The sequence below is a fragment of the Brienomyrus brachyistius genome, chromosome 14 (genome assembly GCF_023856365.1).
Source record: "Brienomyrus brachyistius isolate T26 chromosome 14, BBRACH_0.4, whole genome shotgun sequence".
Taxonomy (NCBI): domain Eukaryota; kingdom Metazoa; phylum Chordata; class Actinopteri; order Osteoglossiformes; family Mormyridae; genus Brienomyrus; species Brienomyrus brachyistius.
In genome coordinates, this window is record NC_064546.1 from 23,099,689 (window position 1) to 23,116,938 (window position 17,250).

General features: G+C 49.6%; 1 protein-coding gene across 3 annotated transcripts in view; it reads right to left on the bottom strand.

The window, feature by feature from the left end:
* The window catches only part of kif6 (kinesin family member 6), a 63,104-nt gene that overhangs the window by 20,392 nt on the left and 25,462 nt on the right, over positions 1–17,250 (bottom strand). For all 3 annotated transcript variants that reach the window (XR_007382397.1, XM_048975424.1, XM_048975425.1), the window contains exons 13-15: positions 15,322–15,507; positions 3,390–3,492; positions 3,208–3,263 (exon numbers count right to left, since the gene is read on the bottom strand). Coding sequence is in view for 2 of the 3 variants with exons in the window: in XM_048975424.1 (XP_048831381.1) it covers positions 3,208–3,263; positions 3,390–3,492; positions 15,322–15,507 (345 nt within the window). In the remaining variant the exon portion in view is untranslated. The remainder of the gene's footprint in view (positions 1–3,207; positions 3,264–3,389; positions 3,493–15,321; positions 15,508–17,250) is intronic.

Sequence of the window (17,250 nt, forward strand, 5' to 3'; positions counted from 1 at the left end):
TCTCAGTAGCTAGTTCATCTTAGCAGAAGTGCTGCTACTGGGCGCTAACTGCTAACAGCTCGCTCAGCGTGGGAGACCTGGGGTTTCACGTGGTGAACAACGACACCGCGACACAGAGCAAAGCATCGAGACTAAGTGCTGTCTGACCATTCGACAGAGACCCCTCCCCGGCAACTGCTCCCCATGGCCGAGGAGTGGTTCCTCACAGCTGCGGCAGGACAGCGAAGAGGTTAACAGATGTCGAGTGGGACACTGAGCTGTAAATCCGGACGCATCTGGAAATGTGATCAGTCTACTTGCTCCGATAGCCTCGCACCCCTAATACATCACAGGGGCTCTGACAAATATACCTGTCCCACTGCTTCTGGATGCCGCTCACAACACAAGCCGTCCAACCAGACGGGATTCCAAATGCCCGAGGCCTCCAAGAACAATACAGGCACCGGGGATTCTGGGAGGAAAGACCGGGGTTGGCTGGCTTTGCTCTCCCTTTCCTAAACTTCTACACACTAGATTGATGTGCCCAAGCATGGTCACCGGATGTCTGTAGCATGTGATATTCCGCTGATGTCATAAAGAGGGGTGCACAGGGACATCCACGAGACTCCCGCAGCTTAGCAGCTCAGCCCTGTGATCAGCACCTCATGCACGCAGCCCCTCACCACTTGACACGCTGTCCCCCCGTGACATGTGTTTTAGGGGGGCAACTTGCACCAGCACTCTGACACTTGCTACAAGGCAGCGAAATGGACATTGTTTTACGTGGAAGTCTGCTGATGAGCTCTGAAGTACATGCTGACTAATAATAACAGCTATGAGCTAATGGCTAATAGTTATCGGGTAAGAGCTAACGGCTAATAGCTATTGCCTAAAAGCTAACGGCCGATAGCTAACAGCGTAACGAGACCACGGGCTGTTGGATATGATGAAGTGCTTAGCCCGCAGCTGCATCCGCAGAGGGAAACACCAAGGCTGGCCTTCCCTGCGTGCAGTGTGAGCCCCTGCCAAGTTGAGCCATGGCCCGGCCTCTGCTTCTTGCAGCTTTGGGGCTCAAAGCAGGCTGGAAAACCATGTGCCAGATGTTCCGTGCCACTGCCAGCTAATGAGCCCTTAAATCCACCTGGAGGTCTGATGACGAGCTCTGAGTGACCTCGGGGGGAGCAGTTAAGCCCATCCTGCACCTTTCCTCTCCCGCTCGGGGCAGGGGCGGTTTGTCAGGGAATGCTATCCAAAGCATCCCATAGGTGCGATGGGGAGATGGCACCAGAACAAGGAAGCTTCTTCTCTGCAAGGAGGCCGAAACCATCTCTACCCTAACACTGCAGACATGATCTGAGAACTCTACTTGTGTCCGAGTTGGAGGGTTCAGCTCAGGACCTAGAAACGTGACTGACCTTGGTCGCGTCGGCTTCCCACTGCTGGTTACTAATGATCAGGGATGGTTCACTAGTCTCCTGGCAGAAACACTAATTGCTGGTCATGAAGACTGCGGCGTGCACGAGGGGTGTGCTGGACAAAATGGCACGATGGGGTGTTGCAATCCAGCATGGAAAAGTGCTGCAGCGGCGGTGAATAAAACATCAAATCGCAATACAAGGTGAAAGAGCAGGTGCTGTGAGGAAGCACAGAGCGAGCCGAGATGTCACTGAGGTGACAGGACAGGTAAAAACCGACACAACAAACAGCAGGAATCAGCGGGGCTCAGAGTAACACATTAATGAGGAATGGCAGTGTGTAATTAGACAGGAGAGAGAGGGCAGTGGCCATTGAGGAGATTCAGAATATAGAGCAGATGCTGATGCTGGTTAATTACCGGACAAATATAAAATGAAAAACATATCTACAGATTTAGATGAGGATGACAAAAGGCTAGTTCTGTCCTACTGTGCCCCCCCCCCACCCCCACCCCACAAACACACACACACACACACACACACACACACACACACACACACACACACACACACACACACACACACACAGGAAGTGATAGCAGGAAAAGGACAGCACCACAGCATGGTGTCTCCCCCACACATATACAGACAAGTGTGTGCAGAGGACCTGTTGTGACACAGTTTGTGGTCTTTCCACAGGCCTCCTGCAGATGGCCTCCCCTCACACTCACTGCGTTTTGGCTCACGGCTCCCACACCACAAACGAAGAAGTGGCCTGAACGAGGAGCTCCATCCTCTAAACATTTGGGTGCATGTAGGACCTCAGACAGCTGGAAGAGTGAGGTCTGAGCAGCCTCATCTGCGATTTGGCACTCCTACCATTTCCTGCGAGCCGCGCCTGACCCCCTACTCCCACCTACACCCCCCCCACCCATATAACCCTGCTGCCGGCGGGCCGTCTGGCAGAGGGAGCCTACCTGCACTGGGAATGCTGCAGAGTGCTGATGCGACGGCCCATAAAACTGTGTGATCCGGGGCCAGTAAAATTGAGATGGGAAGCCGAACAACGCAGGCCGGGAAAGGAAGACCCTACCCACTCCCAGGCCCTGGAAGGCATGCGGAATGTGCTGAGCCACACGGAACTGTGATTAGCGCCGCATGATGTCACATGGGGTGGGAGGGTGGGATCTGAGTGGGCATAGGGATGCCGATAAAAGTCGGCTGAGGGTAGGCTTGTTTCGATAACTGAAAAAGCCACAATGGCGCCGGCGATGATAGAACGCAATCGACGCCTCTCTGTAGCTCAGCATACTAAACGAGACGTCGAGAGGCAGACGCCCTCATGCCGAACAATGTGTCTGAAACATGGTTTACGGTGTGCAAATGGTACATATCTACCCCGGGCTACAACACTACACACACAGCGGGAATCTAGCTATAGGAACACAACTGTCCCCCAGATCCTTTACAGAAGTCAGCCATATGCGAGAGAGGAGCTACCTCAGCAGATGTGAGTCACCAAGGCAACGTGTGATAATGTGTGAACTTACTGCCAGCAGATGTACAGCTTGTATTTGTGAGAATACGGGTGAAGTTCCTAGCGAAGGAGGCAAGTGATCTGCTGCTGTACCCTTAAGAAAAACACCCAGTATTACATCCTGCTGTGCAAGATAGACGTTTAAGTCAGAAAATGAGATGTTTTTGATGGGGGGGGGGGGGGGGGGGGAGGGGGGTCGTACTCTGGAGCTCCCTCCAGTGGCGACTTTAGGCTCTGCAGAGTGGTGTGAATGCAGTGGGGGTGGGCAGTACTCACTGACTCTGCTCCTGGTTCCGTTCACCTGCTCCCCCAATGCCTTGGCTTCTGCAAACCTGTATGGGCACAGGGACATACCCGATAGAGCATCGCGAAGGCCGCACCCCCTATAGCACTGGCCATCCTGCACAACCCAACCTCTGCTTTCCATTAACCACAGTTTATGGACATCTGGCACTGACCTTTGCTTCAGCAGAGTTTTGTTGTCCTCGATGGTCTCGCTGTCCTCGTGGTCCCTCCTGAAGATTGTGAAGGCCTCCTGCCTGCCCATGGACAGCTCGGGTCCTGGGAAACATAGGAGGGGAGGCAGGGGGTAGGGGATGATTCATGGGGAGCTTAGAGAACCAGTACCTCCCCCGTCTGTCTGGCCTGGAAAACAGCACGCACATAGGTCTGCAGCACACATAATAATGCTTGCTGGAAGCCCAGCTGGGTACCACTACCGACGCAAACAGCAACAATCTGGGATACAGATCACACAGGCTCACAAACGCTGGTTTAAACAAGGCCTGTGCATTACTGGTCGCTGTTGAGCCTGAAATGCAGATGTCTGCTTATCTCATCAACATCCACAACAGCGATGTATCCAGGTCTGTTGTTTATGCAGCCCAGCCCAAAACGTTGCTTTGGGGGTCTCCCTCCCCACCTAGTTTTGTGGCCAACAGGAGGCCTCATACAAATGCAGGTGCAAATTACAGTGGCTAGTTAAACCATCATCACAGCACGTTGGAGCAGCAGTAAAGGGGGGGGGGAGTGGCTCAGTTATTTCCACCCCACCTCTGATTTTTACAGTTTCCTGACCTGTGATCCCCCACCCGCGTATAGCATTCAGGGAGACAGGAAGTGACCGAGGCACTCACAGCGTTACCGCCAAGTAAAGGACTCAGGCTGGCTCACCACTTTACCGCCAAGTGAAGGACTCAGGCCGGCTCATCGCTTTACCACCAAGCGAAGGGCTCAGGCCGGCTCATCGCTTTACCACCAAGCGAAGGGCTCAGGCCGGCTCACCGCTTTACCACCAAGCGAAGGGTTTGGGTGGCTCACGGCGTTACCGCCAAGTAAAGGGGTCGGCCAGCTCATGGCGTTAAAGGCAGGGGTCGGCCGGCTCATGGCGTTACCGCCAAGCGAAGGGGTCGGCTGGCTCATGGCGTTACCGCCAAGTGAAGGGCTCGGGCAGCTCACCGCTTTACCGCCAAGTGAAGGACTCGGGCGGCTCACCGCTTTACCGCCAAGTGAAGGACTCGGGCGGCTCACCGCTTTACCGCCAAGTGAAGGACTCGGGCGGCTCACCGCTTTACCGCCAAGTGAAGGACTCGGGCGGCTCACCGCTTTACCGCCAAGTGAAGGACTCAGGCCGGCTCACCGCTTTACCGCCAAGTGAAGGACTCAGGCCGGCTCACCGCTTTACCGCCAAGTGAAGGACTCAGGCCGACTCACCGCTTTACCGCCAACTGAAGGACTCAGGCCGGCTCACCGCTTTACCGCCAAGTGAAGGGCTCGGGCGGCTCACGGCGTTAACGGCAAGTGAAGGGCTCGGCCGGCTCGCTGAAACAGGAGGGGGGTGTATGGGGCACTCAAATTGACTTTGGTGAGAGATGGTCATTAGAAGGCATTGCCCTGGTAGTAGTCACAACAGAGATGCCACTTACAGGCAATGCCACGAGGCTGCCATATGTCACCCAGGTGCTACACTGCCCAAAATGCCAACAGTGGCATGTCACCCCTTTCCACTAACATTGAACTATTAATTGCAGTGTTATAGAAGACCATAAAGAACATTGTTAGACAGCTGTTTCTCTGATTTACCACACTCACAGATGCCAGGGCAGGACAGCCTGCTGATACTTTGAATAAATAGATGATTCACAGTTAAGCTGTTTTGAAGTTTAGGCCTCACACAAAAACATGGTGCTGATGCGAATGCAGATGAAATCAGAAAATGTTTCACAGCTGCTGATCTTTGCAGACATTACCATTTCATGGAAAAAAATGCTGCTTCCAGACAGAAATGGTGTTTTTGAGAGTAGGGCCTGGCTGCTGGCTGAGGAGGTGACATGTGACAGACCCACCTGGCAAAATACACTCAATACCATGCTGATGGGTATTTTGAGCTGGTTAACACGTGGACATGTGCATAAGTCCCTGGGCCCAGCAGGCAGACCACCGACGTGTGGACAATCATCTCACAAAGTGCCATGGCTCTCCTGGGTTTACAAATGCACGTTTGAAGCCAGAACATCTGGCCCCTGTTTAATTTTAGCCAGAAATGATGCCACCCTGAATCAACAGTGACTCTGTAGTGTGCTTGTCAATATGGAAGAATGCTCTGGAATAGCCTGGGGGGGAGAGGCATTAATGAGCAACAATGAGCTGAAATTTCTGACCCCCATCCCTATAACACCCATCATGGCATTCAGGAAATCTCCAACCAACACCTTTCTGACAACATTCAGACATCGTGGCTCATGGGGAACACGTGGCTGAACAATAGCCTGTCTCCCATCTCTGCTAAGATCTCGCACTTCCACTAAAGGCAGACAGGCCAACAGCAAAGTACAGCTCCCACTTTTCCTAAATACAACATGAACCAGTGGGGATGAACCGTACTCAGCCTTGGAACCGGAGGGGAAGAATAAATAAAGAAGTCACACTGTACTCTGCTTTGGAACCAGGGGGAAGAGTAAATGAAGAAGCTGCACTGTACTCTTACTCTGAACCAGAGGGGAAGAGTAAATGAAGCTGCACTGTACTCTTCCTTGGAACTGGAGGGGAATAGTAAATAATGAAGCTGTACTGTGCTTTTCCTTGGAACCAGAGGGGAATAGTAAATAAAGAAGCCGCACTGTACTCTTCCTTGGAACCGGAGGGGAATAGTAAATAAAGAAGCCGCACTGTACTCTTCCTTGGAACCGGAGGGGAATAGTAAATAAAGAAGCCACACTGTACTCTTCCTTGGAACCGGAGGGGAATAGTAAATAAAGAAGCCGCACTGTATTCTTCCTTGGAACCGGAGGGGAATAGTAAATAAAGAAGCCGCACTGTACTCTTCCTTGGAACCGGAGGGGAATAGTAAATAAAGAAGCTGCACTGTACTCTTCTTTGGAACCAGATGGGAAGAGTAAATAAAGAAGCTGCACCATGCTCTTACTCTGAACTGGAGGTGAAGAATCAGTTAAGAAGCCACACTGTACTCTTCCCCTGAATAGGAGCTGCACCGTACTCTTCCCCTGAACTAAGGGAAAGAGGTGCCTGCTAAATGCCCTCAAGGAGCTAGCTAATTAAAGCGAAGTGTGGCTCACTTTGTCTCTGGAGGTGCAAAGGATGAGAAGACTCTGGCTCTGCGTCCATCACACATCCAGTGTGCTACCCTAAAAGACACAAAGCAGGGTAGAAACACCTTCATTTGCACAGAGTGATGCTGTTTTATCGCAAACCTGGACTGTTTAGTCTAGGCCTGATGGTGACTGATATCTGGTGTTTCCAGGCCAAGGAGAGCCTGACTCCCCACAGGTGAGTTCAGACAGCCATTAAGAAAAGATGCGGTTTACAGGGTCAGGACATCATGTAACCCTCCCACTCCTAGATTCACTTCAAAGCCTGTGGACAGGCGATGGTGAAAATGAGGCTTTAAAGCACAGAGGTTATGAGCTGCTGTTAATCACCCTCTGTTTTTCCATCAAGTTAATCGCTTCATTTCATTTCAAGGCTGGAGAGAGGTATGGATCCAAGATGGAATAGTAACTATAGAAAGCCACGGTACCAGCTTGCTCTCCCTACGGCTTGGCGCACAGCGAGGGCCAGCCTGGGGTGTCCAGCAGGTCTAACTTTGGGAATGTGTCCCCTTTGTCTCTCATGGTCAACAGGGCCTCCTCCGGCTTCGTCTGCTGGCTTCACCCAGCACATAAAGTCACCTAAGTTGGGCCACATTGAGGTCCAGACTCCATCCGGAGGCTGCCAGTGGTGCTGCGAGAGCTACTCAAGAGTAGCTGACCTTCTATGGAGCCATCAGACTTCTGTACACAAGCAGGCATACAGAACCATTGGTAAGACTGAAGGGGAGCCGGTCAGCCGGTGTGGACTGGGCACAGGAAGGACACAGATAATAATGCCAGTGTTGAATTGATACCAGTATTTGACGTATCACACGTCTGGGTGTTCTCCTGTGGGCCTGTGTTCCCTCAGCCATCCAGAAGCAGCTTTTCGTGTTGATTCCTCCCAGCTTGAAACTAAAACACATCCCATAAGCACCCTTGCATGTGTGTCCTAGGATATAAAAACTGTGGCATAAATCTCTCACATTCCGCATATTTCTGGTTAGCATCCCCTTCTCAAGGAAACAATGAATAAATCATTTACTCCAACTATTACTCAATGATATTACGCCATAAGTCTGCTAGTAAGTATTGCCTTTTTGCAAATAATACATGATTTTAATTATGGAAGGTACTTCTGAAAAATGATCTCATCTGACATTAACAGCGACTTTTGAAATCTTGTATTTTATTTTTGGAAAGCCTTGACTGGAACCAGAATATTTTAGGAAACAACTCTTGCAAAAATTAATTTCAAGGAATCCCTCAGACTGCAATGTGTAGGAAATGCACCCATGGACTTTTCAACATGAAACATTCTTGGGATTCTGCTCTGTGAGGGACATGGCATCAGTGTTTATGTCAAGATGACCTCACTTTGCTGGGAACAACTGTTTTTCACGGTTTCTTGGTCTGGTCAAACTCTTTCGCAAAAGATGTTTTTCAGCTGCGTGTGAAGGGAAATCCATGTTGTTCCAGAGAACATGCCAATAAAGTGGGTGAAAACTGCACTGCTCTAATCCATCCTAGAGGAACGGAGGACAGGGCAAAGTCACCAGAAAGGAAGTACCCTAACCCTACAGCAAACAACAATGTGGATGAGTGCTGGGCAGCATGCAGGTCTCGGAGTTTGGGCCCTGATTCTGAAGGTGTAGTGAGTGATCATAAAGTGCTACATCGTTACCTGCTAGAGCACTGTCCACCTTCAAGCTCTTGTGGCATGGCAAATACCATAAGAGCTCTTTGGACTTTGCACTCTTCTTGACCACATGATCATGTGGCACAAAACTGGTTTACAAAATTGGGGGATAGGAGGAACTCCAGGGGAGAATGCCAACAGACTTACAGAAATCTGCGGTGGTCACAGCTGAAGTCCATTCTGAGCAAGTAGTGAGTCAGGACGTGTTCTTCCAAACCTCATCTCTGCTACTTACCAGATGTTGCAGTGACTGGCCCAGCCAGCAGGTAAGAGTTCCAACACCCCGCCCCACTGGTTCATTCTCCATCCACCTTCAAGCGGCCTGAGGATCTAAGAGGGTGGTAAGGTTTCCCACAGCGATACACCCAGATGTTTTCTGGATGGCCCACTTGTCAGCGTGTGGTGCCTAATCTGGTAACCTCATCATCTCTCAGGGACATTCGATCTTAATCTACCACCCACTATTAGTGCGAGATTCAACTTCAGGAAGAGCCTGGGGGCCGTGCCTGTCCTCCCACTGCAGCCTGACCACAACGCAGAGGACGGTTTGGAAAAGATAAGTCACCCCACTGGCCTTGGTCGCTTAGGCCACATTTTACTGAGGATCGTGACTGAAGATGAGGGTTGAAACTTAAAAGTGAAACGTCAGATTATGAGCAGCAAGAAGCTTCGGTGACAAACTTGTCCAAGAGACGAGCCTCAAGTGTGTGACGGCATGACTATCATATAAAATAAGATTCTTGGTCACCTCCATTAGTTCCTGAAAAGGCAGAAGGTGGTTAAGGCTGTAAACATGAAGCCTGCTGTCTCCTAGGACAGCTTCTACGAATAAAAAGGTTATAAATGTACGGTGATGTACAAGACAAGAATGCTACTGTTGTTCATTAAGACATTATTGAGGGCTTATATCACTTGGAAACAATAATTTGACACATATGTTTGAGTTTTATCCCCTTCTAAACAATGGAGGAGATACCAAAACTGAGCCACTGTGTGGTCATAGGTTACTATTTTCTGGACTATTCTCTAGAAAAAGTAGCAATACATTACGCACACTTACAGTCCAAGTAGAATATTGGACACAGATTTAGCAGCTCATGGAGCAAGCCTCGGGCCTCGGTATCCCCCGTACCCAGACTTGCGGTGCTGGCACACGTCTCTCCATCTCAGAGCTAGACTGTTCCTGTGCAATTTTCAGACCTCTGGCAGAGCGGGCGGCCGAATGGGCTCCCTGCCACCACTGGAGGTATTTTTGGGGCGATCTCCTTTAGTGTAGCTTGCTGGCAGGGGCCTGGCCAGCAATTACCTTGAGCCGCTTCGGGGATTTCCAGGGCCTCTTTACGAGAAGCGGCACGGGGCCGGGACAGTGCCCACACGGGGCCCGGAGAGCAGCAGCTGCCAGCTGTGCCTTCCGGTGTTACAGCATTCTTCTCGACTTACCACCTCCCTCCATCTCCTCTGCCAAGCACCCAGAGCTCTCCCAGGCTTTGCCAACATCTGTTGTCCTCTCTTAAATCATTTTGCAATATAGCTGCATCCTGACTTACCAACAACTGTCACTTTTATAAAAAGAAGAATCATAAAATACAGAAATAAATCAGAAACACGGACAGGAAAGATGAAATAAAAATCAGCCTTTCTGTCAAATCTCTCTCTCACTTTAGTTTCAAGAATCAAAGGAAGTCTGAAGCATGTTTTGCGGTATAAGCATTTCATTAAAGCATGCTCCCAATTACTGCTATTTTTAAGACCATAAACACCCCAATACCGCGTACCAGCTTGACTCCAAAGCATTGCTGTGGAAAGAAGCAGGAGTCTGTCTACACATGGGCTGGACGAGTCACGCAATCATGCTTATAGACAGACTGATCAATCAGCCAGAAAAAAGTATTTGTTAGTTCAGCAGGAAAGTTTTACAAATCGGGTAAAATCGGATGAAACCTTTTTTTTTCCAATGGAAAATTAATAAAATACAAAAAATAAGATTAAACCAACACTAATACAGCAGATCACTGACTAATCGATGGAGCAGCCTAAAGCAACATGCTATTAGAACGCATTTACATTTAATTAACATAGCAAATGCTTTTATCCAAAGTGACCCGCATTTTTTGAGAAACTAGGGTCAGACAGTCGCTGGAGCAACCCAGTGTTAAGGGCCTTGCTCAGGGAAAATCATTTTGCTGAACCTGTGATTCGAACCAGCAACCTTTCAGGTCTGTGGCGCTAACGAAAGTGTTTATGGCATACATGCGAGATGAGAGTCGCTAGCAAGGAAGCCGTAAGGAGAGGACCGGGTGGGACGACACCCGCCCGGTGTTCAAAGCTCATGCAGACAGCCTGACGCTAGACAATACAGTCGAACCTCGTTACTACGTACAAGACGGGATATCAAAAACATGTACGTTATAAGCATAGAACGTTGTAACCACTTAGTGCAAGATGGATGAAAGAACTCACGAAATATCCATGTAAATGATAAAACTTTAATAGAACAGACCCTTAAGTTGACTACAAAACAAACGAACACTTTATTACTTGTTAAATAATTCAACAAAGCTCATTTGGATCCATGAAATTTTCTTTAAATTACTCATGATTACTTAGTGCGATAAACGGCAATGAAAATACACAACGGCTGGTCAAAATGGATTTTTAAAATAAACATTCGCATCCAAATTGCCATTTGGCCTGAAAATATTAATGAAATATTGGTCAAATTAAATCAACGCAATAGCCAAGCAACGCAATAGACAAATGTGCATTGTCGGGCGAAGATCAGGTAGATACAGGTAGATGTAGCGACACAAGTTGTGGTGGGCGGGGAGAGCGCTGTACGTTGTAACGGTGGTTAGTTTTCATATTTTCTCTAGAAATTTGGATGTTGTATCGAAGTTTACGCTGTAAGGGTGTATGCTGTAAACAATGGCTGCTATTGGAATAATACATAGGCTAAAAACGGGAATTAGAAACCTGTACGTTGAAAAGGTGAAAACGTTGTATCCGGGGTACGTAGTAACGAGGTTCGACTGTATCTGCATGCTCAAATGTCTCTTACAGGCACCACGGTCAGATTTTATTTTCTCAGTGAAATACATCCGGTGAAAAACATCGGCCGTGCTCGGATACCGTAATCGCTGCGACGTTACTCCGGCATCGGGTAAAGAGCTTTGCGTTTGCTGACGGCCAGCCACACCATCTAAATATCCATCACTCACCGTGGCAGGAAGCACTTCTGAAAATGTCATTTGAGGGGAAATTCTTGCTTGGGGCTGGTCGTGCCAAAAACAGCCTTGTAGGTTTTTAAAGACTCCCTGTCCTGTGTTGAAACTCTGCAAAATCTGCTTGCATTCGCAACATTCGCCGCTCTTGTACGCTTGTCAGTACGTCTCTGTCCAACTGCGATCCTCGGTTCAAAAACCATTAGGATGAACCACAAACACTGTTTTTATCAGAGCAGCTTTTCAAGCATGGGGACTGTGGTACGGTCGTAATCGGAAATTGGACTTTTGCACTTAATTTGAAGGAAAACAATCGAGGAATCTCCCCACGGCATGCTAATTCAGCCAGAAGACCCAAATTCTGGGCGCATGCGATGACGCAAGTCCCCACTGGAATGACTTATTGTCCATGTTGAACTTCTCGAAGGGCAGTGTGGTCGAGAAGACAGCCCCTAGTTGCAGCATGAAGGACAGAGACCTCCAGCTGACCCATGGGAGCCGGTCAAACTGGGTTCGGCGTCATCATGGTAGCCCACATGGAGGGAGATGGCGGCGTGGCTGTGAGACCAGTCAAATGTCTGGGACCCGTGCGGCACCCTCCCCTGACGCTACCACAACAGACAGCAGACGCTGAGAGGGAAGGCGAGGGTAAAACGATGTGACCGCCCACACCCCCAGTCACCCACGAGTCTCAGTCCAGAGATGATCGGGATCAGTTGAGTTTGCAGTGTGCTGTTTGGAAGCCCCGTGGAGCCCGTGACACGTGCTCCGTTTGTCAGGGCTCTGTTCACAGCCATGTGACGTGGCCATCGGTTATCAATTCCCCCCTAACGAGGACTGGCCGTCATTCAAACATGTGTTTGTTTTTTAACAGCCTTGTCTATTTTCTCATGTTTGCAATTATGTTCACTTGGTCCCATTACCAACTCGAGGCATCATTACCCAAAAATGCCTAATAGACTTGCGGTCACTCGGATAGGCTGCGCTGACTCAATCGGCGAGGTCCCGGCCAGCACCACGATTATCGGGGCTCACTTTTGTCATTGTGCAAAGCCTCCACAAAACCAAAACAAGGTGTGCACAAGGTGCAGGGGGGGGGAGGCTGGGGAGGGGAGGTGGGTTGTACCCCTGAAAGACCAAAATGCTTTGCTTTTCCTCTGTGTCTAAAGGACTGTGGGTCCAACACCAACAGGGGTGTATGCAGGGTGGGGCCACAGGCACTGCCCCAGCTGATTAGCCCCCAGAGTGCCCCCTCCCCTGCCATTCACCGATTCAAAACATATGAATGGCTAGGTTAGCTTCCCTGCATGAATTATGGTACCATTATTCTCTCCATCTTAAAGAATCCTACAATTATCCCCGGACACCAGGCTCCCTGATGGGTGTTAGGATGCAGGGCTTTAGCGAGGGGACCTGACCACTAGGTGTATTCAGGCACCATCTGCAGGTTACCCAACCCTTTCCAAACAGATTTCTGCTTAATTAGCCCTCGTTGGGAGGACGGAGGCCAGTGCAGGGTCCGCATACGCCTGAGCGTTTACACTGACAGGAATGCGTTTACATGGCCTTCGAGTGTCTAATCCCGACGTGTAAACCGTGCGGGGGTCGAGTGTCGATCCTTACATGCTCACCTACTCCAACTTTCCCAAACGCTGTGGCTTTTTTGCTTTGTTTTTCCCCAGGATGCATGATGGCACGCGTGCATGCTGGCCAGCACTGTGGTCTGGAATAATGTGGAAGTGGGATTTCTCCCTGGGTATCGCATGGCTATGTTTCCACTACACACTAAATCCTACCCGAAAAGGGGGGGGGGGGTTTGCTTTGCATGTGAAGAGTTTCCAAAGACAACCCAACAGGCAAACTAAATCAGCACAGATAGAGAGAAGTACCCCCACACTCCTGCTTGGAAAGAGAGATTTGCAACACCGCACACCCACCACCAGCTTCTTCTGCTCCATTTCATTTCCTGTTTCATTTACATTTACATTATTTAGCAGATGCTTTTTTGAGAAAAATATTTGGAGAAAGCAGGGTCAGACAGGGGTCCGATGGCAAAATCACCCTGTCGAGGGATTTAAACCGACAACCTTCTGACCCTAACCCGCAGAACCTCACACTACCCTTCCATTAACAGGGGATTTGGGTTGAGGTCTTAGGAGGAGTGCAGGGCAGGACTGGTACTTTCTAAAAATCAAATGTGCCCCTGAGATCAGAGGGGGTAAGGATTGTGACCGGTTTACGATCTGCACGGCTATTTTTGGTGCAGGGAATCTGCATTCGTGTGCTTCTAGCAGCATCTGTCGCGGACGTAAAGTAAACAGGCTCGTTCGGTTCAGCTGCTAGTGCGGTGGCCTTGATAGAGGTGAGTTTACATCCACAGAAGGGGAACAGCTGCTGAACCCTTGAACAAAACAGTTAGCATCCAGCTGCATGGAGGAGTAAAGGTGAAATGGAGCTATGTGAAGAAATCTGTAGCCAATCCAAAGGAAGTAACTACCCAACACAAAGTGAAATCGCACACTGGAAGTACAACATAATGGCGGACTGCTCAGCACATGTGAGTCTCTGCTGATGTTTTTATCAGATTTAATCAGCATAAATGCCACTCTGCTAACGATCCAATTATTTAGTAACTGATTCAGTAACAGACTGAATCTAAAAGCACGTGCTGCGATGGGTTTTAAAGTGGCAGCTTGAGTGACAGGCTTAAAGGACTGGCAGAGCGTGCGCTGAATCGCCGCAGATGTGCGGTCTTATCTGGCCAGGGCTCTTGTGTTCACTGGATGAAAACTCTGTACAGCAACTCCAGTCCTCCGAATCCGACGCCGAGCGGCCCAGATGACATAAAGTAGCCATACCTTAAATTCCTGTTTGGAGGTGGGGGGAGGGGACTCTGATCCCCCAGGTACATTTGCCCTGCCGCACATGGAGATCTCCCTCTCTGACTGGGCCAACATCTCCCACCTGCCAGAAAGCCCCCATGTGTGAGGAGGGTTAAGACGCCCTCCATTCCCATGCCTCCCGTGCTCATAGATGCATATCTGCTTCCTCCCTAATTCGGCCAGTATGACTTGAGTGATCTTTGGCCATGACTCAACAACTGTGTATGACCCCTGCTGGCCAAACGGTGCCACACGCCACGTGGTTTCAGACCGAACGTTAGGAGTGCATCGAGGAAAGGTCCCTCAGAGAAATCAATCTCACATATCTGTTCAGGGAACGCTGTAAGAAATATCTACAATCGAGATAGCCTAGCAAAACAGCCACATGCTGCACGTCTGCATGTTCAATGGATGGCAAGCTATCGCTGCTGAATCATGGGGAGGGAAAGGGGAGCATCATCTGAATTTGAAGCAGGATTCCCCAGGACTGGCAGGCAAATGTCCACTTTGCTGGGCAGCCATGGAAACAGCATGAAAAATGAAAATATTTGTTAAAAGGCTAAACTAATAAAGTGCATGTTGATGTCCTTAGCACTCACATTCTTGGAAGCAGGTGTGTTGTGATGCAAATATTTGCATGCGATTGCGCACGATCCATGCGAATGAGCATGTAATAAAACATGAGCGGTCTATTACAGTGTATAAGTCCAACCAGCCCATGAAATGTGTCACATTCAGCAATCAAACACCTTACTGATGAAAGCTAAAAGTGCATTCCTGAATGGTCACGTGAAAAGCCCAGGCCAAGGATGGCCAATCCTGGTCTTTCAGAGCTGCCAGCTTACGGTTCTTTGAGATTAGAAGTTAATTAGCACCATAACTAATTAACATGCAGCGTGTGCTATAAAAAGTATAATGAACATGGCCATCCAAAGTGTTTGTACAGACAGCTACCATGTGCCATGTGCATACGTGAGCATATACGTGTGCATAAGACCAACCTCGTCGCTGGCGTGGGGCAAACGGCTGGGCGCTGTCTTGCTCCCTTCCTGCCTCCAGCTCTGGTGTTGCCTGAGATGAGCTCATGGTATTCTGGTATTGCAGATGGGCGGTAGGCACTGGGGCCAGTTGAGCGGCAAAGTCCTGCGCTCTCTTCTTCTCCTTCTTGAGCATGCTCACCAGGATGCCTGCAGAAGGTGCGTTAAGGAACTGGACCTACAGAGGCTAGGTTTTCAGACTGTGAGGGGTGGATGCACTGTCAATCAAAACCGGCAATCACTGTGTGCTACCCATCTGATGCCGAACCCTGTTCTGGCAGAAGGCCTGTTTCCACATAGCTAAGCATCTCAGCACCTTTCATAACCATACCAGCACAAATATGCAACCCTTCCAAGACATATCTGACATGCACCTCTGATGATGAAACATAAATCTCAATGTTCTAGAAGGATCTTGGGCAAGGTGAAGGGTGAAGCCAAGAACATCTCCTGTTCCTCAGTATACCATTGATTAAAAATTGTCGTCCAAATCCCTCTACGGATGGCTTTAAAATGAAAATGGCTGTTATCAGAGGGTGATTTATCTGGCGCTTGGACGGTGGCTGTGGGCTCGTCTCCCCACAGGCAGCATCTGACACTGCCGGTGGACCTGCTCAACTCAACACAAGTATGTGTCAGAGGCAGTAAAACATCAGCAATATATGCCGGCTGGCCACTCCAGCAGGAGCGCGGGGAAGCGACCGCGGGCCTGCCAAGGAGCTGATCCAACCAGGAATTTATCTGCTCAGATGCAATTTGTTCCAAAGCTGGGGGAAAGTTTATAGGCATGAGGATGTTCTATGCAGCTCCTTGTTCTGCTCCACAGGAGAGCAGCAGCAGGTTTGCACTCGTGGCCGTGCTCCTACCTACAGAACTACCGTCTGGGGTAAGAAGCACGGCTTCAGAGACTAAGCAAACCCCAAGAAATGCTCAGCTCTCTGGCTCCGGGTCCCAGTCTGGGTCCCCCTTATTATTTATTATTTGTGTTTCCTGTATGTCAGCAGTATTATTCATGATGTGGCTGGATACCGTGAATACACACTATTCTTTGGAAAACACCAAAAAATAATTTGAGAAAATAGGATGGACAGGCGGAGAGGACAGGCAGCCGCAGTGGCGAGGATTAAGGATGATGGACAGGCACTGCAGCGCCACCCATTAGACGACCGGTAAATCATCTGTGCCTCTCGGGTGTTTTGCTTCCCGGGGGCGAGCCACTGTAGAGGACGTAGAGGTTTCCGATCGACATCCAGATCCAAGCGATGATGGAGTGCAGACCCTGCAGTTAAGGGGGGGGGGTGGCTCTCAGACACGAGACAGGCTGCTGTGAGAACGTTCCAGAAGGCCTGATCGGCATCAAGATGTGCAGGAAAACACCAGCCAAGACAATAACATATGCAGTCAGCTCAGAGGCACTCGGAAGCCTGCTGGTGTGTCAGCGATCGTAAGTCACAAGGTGTTCATGGAGCAGGAGAGAAAGCTCCTCGTTCTCTAAGCTTTCATACTTGGCTTCCACGGTGAGCACTTCAAAATGACCTTTTCGAAGAGCTCACCTAAAACTCCTTGCAGCTGGCTCCTAGCACTTTCACACCAGTCCCCCCTCTTCTTCCCTGAAGGTCAGTGTCGATTGGTATAGTAGCACAGCGAAACTGCTCCTTCATAATGGGATCTGGGTGCGCATGAACCGCACATTTACCGAATAATCATCCCAATGACAAAACACGTGAAAGAGAGTCTGGCCAAAGAATCAACCAATCAATGAAAGGTGTCCTTTGAAAAACCCCAAGTGGGGGACCCCAAGAAACACGGTAACCATGGGCGATACTTTCTCTGTCTCTCAATCCTTTATGTTCTGGCGTGTTGAGAACAGGCCTGAGCCTCAGATGGAGCAGC